Here is a 13,805-nt window from a genome sequence, read left to right on the forward strand (position 1 = left end):
ATTCATAGTGGGAATTTCCCTTTTTACAGTAAAAAAATCATAATTAGTTAGTGCCCGTAGTTGAGGAAACACGCATATGCGCATTGTGCAAATCTGTTTCTGGAATGACTATAATGCAGGCAATATTTCTTTGCCGAACACAAGGAATAAAATAAATAAATAGGCGTATAGTGACCTAGAATTCACATAACAATTAAGGACAAGGATCAAACAGACATGTCCACAGGTGTTGTGTGTTTTCAGTGTCTCTGGCCACTCATACTGTACGCTCTGCTGCCCCAGAGTCCAGCGGTGGGAACAACTGGAGCAGGACAGTAGGCGAGGCTTGGGGGTGGTTGTTGTGTGCCCCAGATTGCTTCTTCCTGAAAGGGAGGGGGTTTATCATATTCGAAAATGGGGTCAGCTGAAAATACATGTGCTACTGAACGTGCAGAGAATAATTTGGCTAAATGTTGTGCTTTTTTGCAAATATATAGTGGAGCTTTCGGACTGTATAGGCAGACATAATCTGTCGAAATGATTCATAACATATTTTGGATGGATGGATGGATGGAACAAAGATATAATGCATAACAATGTACATTATGAATATCTATTTATTGTACATAAAGGCTTCAAGTGAAGTGTCATATCATCTTTTGGTTTGTTGATTTAATTGCTGCAATACAACCCACATTACTTCCCCAATGGTTATACCACAAAGCATTTGTCATGATCAGAACAAAGTCTAGCCATCGCACTCGATAGATGCCATTCTGCATTGATTGGTAATCTTACTTTACTCATTGTCAGACAGTATAAGTATAAATACATGATCACACCGACTCTCGTAACACATGTTGGTTCTCGCCTGCTGCAGTCCATAATTATTGACAGGTTTGATGTGCTCATTGAGTGGAAAGTATGGGAGAATTGGAGTTGCAGAGTGTGTGGGACTAACTCCCACCATCCCACCCTCAGGCCCATTGCTCTGTAATGGAAAGATTAAAAGCAGAGCACCAACCCAAAAAACACCATCCTCTCTCTCTCTCTCTCTCTCTCTCTCTCTCTCTCTCTCTCTTTCTCTGTTTCTGTCCATCTCACTCTCTCCCTAGCTTTACCTCTCTCCCGCCCTTATACTATAGTCCCCTCCCTCTCTCATGTTAAATAGATTACAGAGGATTCACTTATTTAAAGACTTCGACAAAAAGCTGTGCATGCATATTTTGGGGTCGGCTCAGAGCAATTACACCCACACACTGTGAGCACCTAACTGGAGGAATCTAATTTCAACCAACCACAAAGCCAAGCCCAGCCTATCGTCTACAGTCTGGAGTCTGGACCGCACATTGCCTTCAACGAAAGAGTTCCTGAGAAGCTCCAGGACAACATCAGCAGCAGCAGGAAAAGCAGCCACGTCTGACACAGCTGGATCATCTTATTACGCCGGCTGCACCCTGCTCCGTTTTTTCTTTCCAGGAGACAGGAGCCTCACAGAGAGCTCCACACACCAGCTCTCACGCTGTCTCTTCGGCTGCTTCCCGCCATTCTTATGGACAATGAGGAGGACGATGATGGGAACTTCACCAAGTGGATGAGCAGTTACTGGGGGCACGGGGAGGAGCACGACAAAGAAAGAAAGAGGAGCTTCAGGAGGCCCTCCCGAAACAGAGTTGACCGCCGTGCCTCTTTGCCCTGCGTGGTAAGGTAGTGATCACACATGTGGAATCATGTTAAGGGAATGGGATTGCTCATGAATGAAGCCTATGTTACTAAACAATTCCCACATTGGATTTTTGGTATAAAATGGATAGTTTTAACTTTAAATTCTGATTTGAAATGTTCAAAGTCATTGTAAAATGAGCCAACTGTTAGGATTATGAACTATATCTCTTGGTGGGAATATTGTTGAATATTATTGAATGTTATTTAATTTAACTTATTTTTATAATACAACATCCATGTTATTTTGCAATAAGGTACTTTATGTGAACGTGCAAGACTCATGATCCATTAGCCACTGTATAAATTCTCAGCTCATTATATTTTGTTTCTTTTTGCATTGGCTTTTTGGGGGGTTTTACTTCCAAATTTTGAGATATTTTTATTTTTATTTTGTCAATTCAAATACATTGGACAAACACAGTAACTACAGTCAACACAGAATAACAAATCTAATTGTGCATGTTACTACAATAAAAAAAAAATATATATATATATATATATAATAATAATAATATTATATATAAATATATGCATATATACATGTATATACCCCCAGGTATTAGAGCGAATCAGGGAAACCGGATGCTCAGTGCTACTTGTGGCTCCGTTCTGGAAGAACCAGGCTTGGTTCCCGGTTCTGATGCAGCTGACAAGCACTGCCCCATGGCCGATACCAGTGAGGAGGGACCTCCTCTCTCAGGCCAAGGGCTCGATCTGGCATCCTCGCCCAGAGCTTTGGTCCCTACATGCGTGGGCCATCAACGGGTACCCGCTAACCTCCCGGTGGGAGTGTTAAACACGATCATGCAGGCTAGGGCCCTCGAAATGGTCTGTGTTCTCTAGCTGGTGCACAGCTCGTGGCATATCACCCCCAGACTGTGGGGTGACGGAGGTTCTCTCCTTCCTGCAAGAGCTACTGGATGAGGGCAGAACCCCTTCCACGTTCAAGGTTTACGTGGCGGCCATAGCAGCGTTTACTAAACCGGCGCTCGGCCAGTCACTTGGAAGGAACGATCTGGTCATTCGCGTCCTTAGAGGAGCTAAGAGGCTGAATCCTCCCAAACCTCCCTCAGTTCCCATGTGGGACCTTTCTACGGTTTTGGAAGCCATGAAAGGTGCCCCATTCGAGCCAATCCAATCAATAGACATCAAACACTTGTCTTTCAAGACAGTGTTTCTTCTGGCTCTCGCTTCAGTAAAGCATATAGGGGACTTGCAAGCGCTCTCAGTGAGCACGACATGTATGGAATTTGGGCCAAATGACTTGAAAGTCATACTCAAACCAAGGCACTGGTACGTTCCTAAATCCCTCAACACACCGTTTAGGGCTCAGGTGATTTCCCTGTCGGCCCTGCCGGTCTCTAACGAGGAGAAGGACGCCAGCTTCCTTTGCCCGGTCAGGGCATTAAGGGCTTATGTGTCTCGCTCGTCTGTCTTCAGACAGACGGAGCAGCTCTTTGTTTCGTTCAACAGACGTTCTAAGGGACTAGCTGTGTCGAAACAGAGTCTATCCAGGTGGATAGTTGATGCTATAGCGCTGGCTTACACTTCTAAGGGCCTGCAGTGCCCGTTAGGTGTCAGAGCGCACTCCACAAGAGGCATGGCCTCGTCGTGGGCTTGGTCTAGTGGGATTGCCTTGCAAGATATCTGTATGGCGGCAGGCTGGGCCTCCCCGTCTACATTTATAAGGTTTTATAACCTAGAGGTTCCCGCCTTGCAGGCTAAGCTGCTTTCGGTCTAAAAAATCAGTATTGTCTGCCCAGATGCTATAGGCTCAGAATACTGAAACTGCTTGAGCGCCGCTCGCTGATCAATTAATATATATATATATATATATATATATATATATATATATATATATATATATATATATATATATTATATATTATATATTATATAATATTATATATAATGTATTGTCGTAATTACAAACACAATGGTTATATATATATATATAACCAGTGTGTTTGTAATTACAACAATACATTAGAATAATATGATGAAAAATAATAATTTCCAATATTAAGCAGCTGTTTTGTACAGCTAAAAGGAACTGGAAATGAATGAGACCGGAAGCCGAACACATTCAATTTACATACAGTATGGCCGTGCCCGCTCTTACATTAAAAATAAGGTATATAATATAATATAATATAATATAATATAATATAATATAATATAATATAATATAATATAATATAATATAATATAATATAATATAATATAATATAATATAATTAACATAAACTATACATATTTTATAATTATAAATGTATAGTATAAAAATAATACAAAACACACAAATGTAATATTATTTATAATGATTAACTTTATTTTTATACTAATGATTTTTTTTATACATAATTATAAAAATTCTATTGTTTAGAATCATTATACTGGTGTATTTTATCATAGTGTTGTTGGTGCCATTTTTTAAAAGGAGTACCGGTAAGCTAGTGATTTTACAATGAATAAAATAAGAGCAACCCTAATCATGGTAAAATCACTGTAATGCAGCCTCACACCTTATTTCTTTAATGCTTCTGGGAGCAAGGGAATCCATTGACAAAGTCCAGTCTAGAAGTCCAATTGGGGACTATTTTTGTGTGATTATGGCTTATGGCAGGATTTTCACTGTGTTTTGACATGCAGTCGATCTTGAAAACAAAGCTGGACAAAATATTGCATAATTGGTTTTGGAAGAGAACCTCTGTGAAAACAGGAAAGTGTGCTCTGATTAGAGGTGGGGACCCAGCAGAAATTTGTTCTCTTCCCCCACAAATCAGCAGTGTTGGGAGTAACGCGTTACAAAAGTAATTAATTACTGTAATGCATTGCTTTTTGCTGTAACGCGGTAATGTAAGGCATTACAGGGGGGAAAAATGTAATATTTTACTCGGTACAAATGTCAGTAACGCGCGTTACAAGCAGTTAACCTGGAATAAAGTGGTCGTTTTTTTTTCCTTCATGCAAATTCGCCAAAATCACCGCGAGATCAGCAGAGGAGAAACGTCCGCGCAAAATGTTTCACTCCGTTTCCATGGCAACTCTGCGCCGCGGCCGCTCCAGTGTTTGAAAAATAGACAGTATGGGTTTGAAAGCGACATGAATGTTCAAAGTTCACGCGCACGGCCATTGATTAAACCACGTCAAAATCATGCAGCATTTACAAACATCTAGAATTAGAACATTACTTAAATAAAAATCTCATTAATATTACATTATACATTTAAAACTGATTTTGGAGATCTATGACTCGTTCATAGACCAAATGGCCTATGCCCACACTACTGCAGTCACTCACAATAATAATTAAAATAAAATAAAAATATTTGGCTTAGTTATTTTTATTTTTGCTAAAGTTTAACCCTAAAGTTTACCCCGGGCTTAAAGTAAAAAGATTTCTGTACCATGCGTCCATGCAAAGTACCATGGTAATATTTGAGGTACCAAGGTTATATCTGAGGAAGTATGTACCATGGTAATATGTACGGCAGAATGTACCATGGTTATATCTGAGGTACTAGGGCATGTACCATGGTAAATCTGAGGTACCATACTATGTACCATAGTAACATACTGTACAGTATAGTTCTTCAGATATTATCATGGTACCATGATAATATCTGAAGTACTATAAAGTATGTACCATAGTTATATCTATAGGTACTATGGTATGTACCATGGTAGGTACCACGGTAAATCTGAGGTACCATACTATGTACCATAGTAACATCTACAGTACCATGCAATGTACCATGGTACCATGATAATATCTGAAGTACTATATAGTACCATGGTTATATGTAAGGTACCATGGTACTACCATAGTACTACTATGGAATACCATGGTACTACTATGGTATACCATGGTATGTACTATAGTACATCATAGTAAAATTTCTTATGGGTCCAAGCTCAGTCGGATACCACATCACCTTCTACTGGATGTGTAATGAGCTAATTGAGCATCATAAGCTACATTTAGATTTCCAAATCCATATTTGCAGTTATTTGAGAGTAACTTAAAAGTAATGCAATAGTAGTGTAATGCCTTACATTTTAAATACAGTAATATTGTAATGTAACGAATTACTTTGAAATGACAGTAATAAGTAATAAATAACGCATTACAGTTTCGAAGTAACTTGCCCAACACTGCAAATCAGTGGATCACACGCTCTTTCTCATGCCTCACAGCCTCCTTAACAATGTACATCAAGACTGTGTTTATACCAAAAAGTCGGGAGAGAAGAATGTTAAAAGAAAATGTGTGATGGCTGCCTGGATTACTGCTAATTTAAAATAAAAACAGATGAAAATTAATGATCTGCAATGACAGCAAAGTATTCTAAAAAGAACACATGTTTTGCAGGTGAGCCAGATAGATTTAAACCAGAACCTATTATTTAAGTCACTGTAAAAAAATTCTAACCCTCCCGAATCAAAAATTTCAAGTGACCGATAACATCAAAAATTTTCAATTGGCCCAAGTGAAATTCTTGTTGCAATAGTCTGTTAACATTGGCTCAATGAGAAATAATACGTCAGACTAATTGAAAAATGTCGATGTTATCGGTCACTTGAAATTTTTGACTTGGGGATGTAATTTTTTTTTACAGTGAGTGGAATATACTTCACTTTTTCCTGCATGTAGTTAGATTTAAATATCCTAATTTACGTAAACAGTCAAATAAATGTTACATAAAGAAAATAAATTTGAGGCCGACTTGTACTTGATATGGCACTTTGTGCAGCGTGGTTTGTCATTTCATAAATGTAATTTATTCCCGCTAACTTTTATAAAAACTAAGAGTGGACATCATTTACATCTGGATTTGCATCTAAATTTTGTTCTGAATTTAAATGTAATCACTGTAAAAAAAATATATTATCAATAAGTTATAACAATGTTGTACATTGCTGTAACTCAAAATAAGTTTTTTATAAGTTAAAATGACCTTAACATACAAGTTGATTGTACTAAATTTAAGGCAGCCTGTGTGCTTGCAATATTTATTACATTTAAGCCCATGTTCATGCAATATATGTTAACCTTCTGCACATTGTCTAATAATATACACACACACATACCACTTCAAAATGTGCAAACAAAAATCATTAATGAAAGCATTACTAAATTAGCTTTTAAAGTTTCTGATTATTTGAATATGTAGCTTATCACTTCCTATCCCATTCATATGTCATGGTTTTTCTCCCTTTCTTTCTGTCTTGGTTTCTGTACTGAAAAGTCTCAGCTAGAAGCCATGCAGTTGAACCATCTCCATGCTAACAACATGGCCCCTGCCCACCTAAAGAGCCGTGAGGAGAAGGAGGTGCGCTCTCACCCTCGTGCCCGCCGTGTGTCTTCAGACGAAAACAGCCGGACCAAAGTAGGGGGACCTGAATGTCACATCACCACCATTCCAGAGCTCTCCGAGTGCTTAGAGAAGAGGCTGCGTTTCCACAACCAGAAGGTGATATCAATGGTGGGTAAGAGGCCAGATCATATGTCACATACAATGGACCAAAAAGGTTTTGAAAATGTCATACTTAATGTTAAAACAGCATACCCACCAAAACAAGGTCCAAACCACTAAGTGTCACAGTGTGGTTATCTCAGGAACAGACTGAAGACTGAGATTAAAGATGCAATGTTTACTTAAACTTTAATAACTCTCTGGAACAAGCTGACAGGCAGGGAAAACACACATTAACGCAACAGAGACCAAAGACTGAAAGCAAGGGTGCATCTTAAATAGCAATCAGAAACAAGAAAATTAATCAGACACAGCTGGGACAAATGAACTAATGACAGTGACCATAGAAACAAAGGAGTGGTTGGAAACAAATGAACACTGGAACTGATCAAAAATACAAACAGAAAGTCCACACCCAAACTGAATCGTGACATTACTCCCCAAAAGGTGCATCCTCACGCCACAGACTTGGGTGGGAGCCCTGGAGGCTGTCCAGGGGCAGCTTAGGGTTAACCGACCCTAGGATTAGCACCGGCAGTTCAGGGCACCAGGGTGGAGCCGGCAGCTCGGGAGACCAGGGTGGAGCCGGCAGCTCAGGGTGGAGCCAGCAGCTCAGGGTGGAGCCGGCAGCTCAGGGTGGAGCCGGCAGCTCAGGGTGGAGCCGGCAGCTCAGGGTGGAGCCGGCAGCTCAGGGTGGAGCCGGCAGCTCGGGAGACCAGGGTGGAGCCGGCAGCTCAGGGTGGAGCCGGCAGCTCAGGGTGGAGCCGGCAGCTCAGGGTGGAGCCGGCAGCTCGGGAGACCAGGGCGGATTGGCCTTGCCAATGTAGCCAGGCTCGGCCACTATGGCCAGGGACGTATAGTCCCCTCCCTAAAATTTTCCTGGGGAGAGCTATGGGTTTCTGGGCTTGAGAGGACTCAGGGACTGGAGCCACCTCTGGGCTGAGCTCGAGACTGAAGGCCACTCTGGGCCCTGGACGGGGACTGGAGACTGGAGACTCTGGCACGGCCGCCATCTTGGCAGAGGGTTCCATGGTGGCCATGACGGGGCAAGACTCGGAATGGCGGCCATAACAGAATGAGGCTCTGGAGTCTGCTGTTTTCTGGATCAGGGGTACATGTCTTCCAGACACTTGGAATGGCGTTCCTCCAGGGAAGTCCTCAGTTGTCTGGGAGTTCAACTGGGTGGTAGTAGTTGGCCCGGATCCAATAGAGTTCTGAGGGTCTCGTCATCATTGGGATAGAGGATGGCAAGACAGCAGAACTCCACGGAGTAATCTACAAAGTTGAGACCCTTTCGTGCCAAAGCAGCGAACTGCACTGCTATATCCATTTTAATGGTCCAGTCTTCTGTCACAGTGTGGTTATCTCAGGAACAGACTGAAGACACCAATTAAAGCTGCAAACTCAAACTTTAATAATAACTCTCTGGAACACGCTGACAGGCAGAGAAAACACACACTAACACAACAGAGACCCAACAAATACTGAAAGCAAGGGTGCATCTTAAATAGTAAACAGAAACAAGATAATTAATCAGACATAGCTGGGACAAATGAACTCATAATGACAGTAACCATAGAAACAAAGGAGTGGCGGGAAACAGAACAAATGAACACAGGAACTGATCAAAAATATAAACAGAAAGTCCACACACAAAAAGAAACGTGACATTAAGGCAGATTGAAACTCTCTTCACATCCCGATAGCAATCATTAATAGAAGTGGTCTAAATATAAAAAAATGTACATACATCCAAAATTTGCATTCAGTCCATACCTGCCTGTCAATCTTCTCAATCAGAAGATTGAATTCATCTCAATTCATCCTCTGAAGGCTGCATATCTCATGCCACGTCATCAAACTCTGTCAAAGGATGTTTCAATTTAAAGGATCCTAGGAAGGCAATCTTCATTTTGCATCCTTCATTCGGCTCATTTTGAAGGATGCATCAAGTGTATCCTTTGCAGCCTTCAATCACCCACAATCCTTTGTACACATTCCAATTCACAAAAAAAATAACTGATGGAAAATGAGTCGACACTGAGCTTTTCTGAGTTCATTATGAAATGTAAGACAAAAATAATGTTTTATACAGGTAACATACATTTTATCTGTGATGAATGTCCTCTTTTGTTTTGTTGTAAATTAATTAAATGAAGCCACTGGGAAACCACAGACGAGTCATTCACTGTATTACATTAATAGAAGGCCAGTTGATATAAAGATGTTTTAATACAAAGTATCTTTCTAAAATGAAGTTTTAATAGTATTTTCATGCCGTGACCGTGGGGGCGGGAACGTATGTGATGAAGCCATGCGCACTTACTGTAGCATTTCATTCTAGCCTTTAATAGTGAGGTGGACTCCGAAGGACTGGACTAGGACACAGCCTCACTGGGATGCAGCCTTATGTCTGAGACAAACAGTCTGTAGACAAACCTGTAGACAAACAGTCTACAGGTCACTGAGACCACAGACAGCAGCCCCCTTTTACAATTCCTACCAGGAGATTTTCACGCATTCATGCGTTTCTATGGCGACACTATCAGCACCAAAATGAATCTGCAGCATTCAGGTGGTACAAGTCAGAGCTCTAAGTTGTTTATGTTCATTATTATTGTAAAGTTATGTGTTTGAGACATGAGGCAATTTAACGCTGTCTCTCATGACGCTTTGCAGACTCTGCTCTGGCTGTCAAGTCAAGTCAAGTCATATTCATTTATATAGCACTTTTTACAGTGGTAATAGGAAATTAAAGTAAGAGAGATTGTTTTGGTTTTTTAGCAGCTCTAGAATAAAATTATTGTCCAGCTAAAGTTAGTTTTGATTGATTCACTTCCATCGCAACAATCATTAGTTATTAACTTAGGGGCCGCTAACACAACACCGGTTTAACAGAAAACTCTTAAGTTCTCTCTGCGCAAACTTTAAAAACGTGAACCTGTGAGAACGCTGATGGTGTGCACATGCATATTACGAGTTTAGTCTTTAGGTATGCGCGTTTGAATATATGTACGCAGTCCTTCCCTACAAACCCAACCCTCAACAAACTACTTGTCTGGCCTTAAAATTTATAATACAGAATTTTTATTGCTTCTGCGTTGCCATGCGAACCGGAAGTATCCCCGACAACGCTTTATCTGTAGAGAGGTAAAGGGAGGGAAGGGAGGGAAGGGAGGTCTTCACAGGGGAGACTAGTTGACACATCAGGACTGCGTTTTCATCAGATCTGGATACGGCCTGGATCCGGCGGACTGCGGTAAACCTCGGGATAAACAGAGAGACTAATATTAGCGTAGACGCCATTCTTCTTATGATGTAACGAGTACATCAGGATTTATGGGACGTGTTCCCGGTTCCGGCTGACCTAATCTATGCAGCCTAACATTGAATAGAAGTCTGTAATGTGTTATGTGTATGCTAGGTCAAAGAGATGTGTTTTTAGTCTAGCTTTGAACTGACAGAGTGTGTCTGCTTCCCGGACAATTTAGGAAGATTGTTCCAAAGTTTTGGTGCTAAATAGGAAAAGGATCTGGGTGACAACACAACAATGACATACACATTGTAAAAAAAATAATACTGCTGGATGTTGTTTCAACTTAAAAAAGTATGTGTTTGTGCTTGACTTAAAATATTAAGTTAACATTAGTTTAGTGAAGTTGGATATTTTAGTTAAATTTTTTGTTGATATATAAATAATTGCAGCAACATTTTTTCAGTGCAGCTTTCATTTATTTATTAAAGTAAGTTATCCCTATAACACCCAGTTCCCCTGTTTGTAAAAGCGAATGTCTTTATTCTTTGGCTTATATAGCCTAATATACTTAACTGTACTGTTTAAAAGTTTGGAGTCAGTAAGATTTTTGTGCATTTAATTCATCAAAAGTGACAGACACACATTTATAGTGTTACAAAATATTTCTATCTCAAATAAATCCTGTTCTTTTGAACTTTCTATTCATCAAAGAATCCTGAAAAAGAAAGTATCACGGTTTCCACAAACATATTAAGCAGCAAAATATTTTGAACATAAGAAGAGATGTTTCTCATATTCAGCATATTATAAAGATTTCTGAAGGATCATGTGAGACTGAAGACTGGAGTAATGGCTATTCAAAATTCAGCTTTGCCAGAAATAAATTACATTTTAAAAATATATTCAGATACAAAATAGTTATTTTAGATTGTACATTATAACTCTTTTTACTGTTTTTGATCAAAAATCTTACCAGCATCAATTTTTTTTAACGGTATAGTGTTAGTGTATTCTGCAATACAGTACAGTTATATACATGTATTAGACAAAGTGCATCAATGCCCTATAATAATTATATTTTAAGATGATTTTGGCTGCTTTATTTGTAGGGTAATGCAGATAGCATATCTCTTGTTTGCCATGAAGAACTACGGAAAGGAAGGGGTGGCATCCAAGAGCTTCACTGCAGCCATCATTCTCATAAAAAGGTAAACACATCCTGCATCAATTCTCTCCTCTGTTGCCTGCTAACAGCGCCAAATCCATCCCATCAACATTTGTACAGCACACCCATAGCGCTTGATCATTATCTCGCATTATTCCCTCCTCCTCAACATACAGGTGAGGTTCAAAGTGTAACCTCATTAGTGTGTGGAGTCCAGACACCCCATGTTAATTGAAGCGGTGGGTTAATGGATATAGAGGTTTACGCGTGACACCAAATGAACGTTTTCAAAATTCCTCCTTGCATGCATGTTTATCTTGTTACTTGCTGCTCTTGTATCAGCTGTGACACTGAATATTCTGTCTCTGGTTGTAGACTGGGCAGGCAAAATGGCCAGAGCAGCATCCACGTCCACGTAGTGGGAGTTCTGCACCTGCGTGTGAACGAGGGAAGGAGACACCGTTCTGCCCTGGACAAGAGGAATATCGCTTGCCCCGTCGTCAACTGTCTTTACGCAGACAGCGTTGATTGTTTCCAGTGAAATATACCATGGTACCAACAGTAGTTCAACTCAGTGTATTATCAAAAATCATGTTCATTTGAAATTGTCAATTTTTGTTTGTGTTTATCTCCACAGTACTTTTGCTTAAAAATTAACCTTGTGATCTCTCGTTTGGAGGACAAAGCAAAGAATTAGATACCTTTTTTTTTTTTCAAATTCCAAGTCATTTACATTCAAATATTACAATGTTTTTCAGTGAATAATATACAGCTGTTTTGAAAACTAAGCTGTGAATATAAACGATTAGGGTTATTTTGGTGCTAGACTGGATGAATTGTGGATGCTGAAACTGGTATCCTGAATTTGCAGGTCAGGAGTTGCAGTTGTGAAGATACAGTAGCTTGTTAAATGCACATGCTGGAAATAAGCTGGTGGCTAATCTCACCACTGTAATGGAAATCAATGGCGGGCCACGGTTTTGCCCCTCAAGGGTCAACAGATCAGTTTTTCATGCATGCAGTTGTCATGCAGGTTCCATCATGCCTCCGTTATGGCTCTTGTAAACTGCTCAGTCATAGAAAATGTTATGGGTAAAGATTTATATATAAAAAAAGTATTTTCTTTGGTGGAGAATAAACTTATAAACAGAGAATAAACATTTCATTTAACATTGTTTTCTTTAGCATTTATGTCACACACTACCAGTCTATTTGTTTTAGTAATGTACTGTATATTTGTCAAAAAATCAACAACAACAAAATATTCTAAGCATTTAATTAAAACTAAAGGTTTCAATGGGTTTCTTCAGTGATGCCATGGAAGAACCTTTTTATTTGTTCAGTGTGAAGAATATTTTAATATTCTGGAGAACCTTTTTCCACAATAAAGAACCGTTGGCTTTGGCAGAGACAGTCATGTCCCACCTGTCGAGTTCATGTGACCATGTTTGAGCCCCTACTGGTCCTCTGCTCCTGTCCAGTTTCCCTGACCATGTCCATATTTCTTCACTTTCCATGTCTGCCTGCTGGTCCACTGATTTAGTGTGTTTATATGTAAATAAAAACAAAACAAGACCATCATCTCTGGGTGGAGGCATGGGTTTAAGACTTAAATTAAGTACAGGCGAGTGCAGTGTGTAGCAATCCTGCATGATTATATGGTCTGTTACTTGCACACGCTGTCTAAGATATATGAGTATTGGATGTGCATCTTTATATGACTCTCAAGCCTCAGCTCTACATTCCTTACCCTCCTTTTCTGTCTTTCTTGCTTATTTTCCTCTGTGGTGTCATGAGGACATATTTGACTAGGCTGAAAACTGTGGATGCTAAATGTATGACCTTTTTGTTTTCACTTTTTCCATCTCTCCACTTTTGTGTTTTGCACAAAATGCACATCTGCATTACCCATTAACGTACACGCCAAATTCAAAGGCAGACTCTGTCCAATGTATTGTGATGTTTCTGATGATCAGAAATGTAAATATAAGCTCCAAAGATGTAGAATATGTTGTTTGTACAACCATACTTTTAATTAAATATTTAAAATTTAAGAATTAACACAAATTAAGAAATACCTAGCCTATATTGTTGCAAAGTTTTTATATAGTGCTGTTATTTTGACATTATTGTTTCGTATGTGTCATTACTTTGTTTTTACAAAACAGATTGAATTTATAGATTTGGTAGGATGTTATTT

At 39.6% G+C, this 13,805-nt stretch overlaps 1 protein-coding gene across 2 annotated transcripts; it reads left to right on the top strand.

Moving 5' to 3' along the window:
- Positions 1–1,196: 1,196 nt before the first annotated feature.
- On the top strand, positions 1,197–13,774 carry lnp1 (leukemia NUP98 fusion partner 1). Of its 2 annotated transcripts, none has more exons than XM_084426547.1 (4): positions 1,197–1,681; positions 6,957–7,193; positions 11,550–11,648; positions 11,981–13,774. In XM_084426547.1, exons 1-4 carry the CDS (start codon positions 1,532–1,534, stop codon positions 12,131–12,133), a joined length of 639 nt encoding a protein of 212 aa, XP_084282673.1. In that variant the 5' UTR covers positions 1,197–1,531; the 3' UTR covers positions 12,134–13,774. The 2 variants fall into 2 exon arrangements, with proteins under 2 accessions (XP_084282673.1, XP_084282674.1); XM_084426548.1 differs by having other exon boundaries at positions 1,203–1,681; positions 6,957–7,181.
- The last annotated feature ends 31 nt before the right edge of the window (positions 13,775–13,805 follow it).

Source organism: Rutilus rutilus (genome assembly GCF_951802725.1).
Source record: "Rutilus rutilus genome assembly, chromosome: 12".
Lineage (NCBI taxonomy): Eukaryota > Metazoa > Chordata > Actinopteri > Cypriniformes > Leuciscidae > Rutilus > Rutilus rutilus.

Excerpts from the sequence above, each read along its gene's own strand:
- lnp1 (XM_084426547.1), top strand. The coding sequence starts at position 1,532 with ATGGACAATGAGGAGGACGATGATGGGAACTTCACCAAGTGGATGAGC. Across the intron at positions 1,682-6,956 it reads GTGCCTCTTTGCCCTGCGTG|TCTCAGCTAGAAGCCATGCA; the intron begins GTAAGGTAGTGA and ends TGTACTGAAAAG. Across the intron at positions 11,649-11,980 it reads GCCATCATTCTCATAAAAAG|ACTGGGCAGGCAAAATGGCC; the intron begins GTAAACACATCC and ends CTCTGGTTGTAG.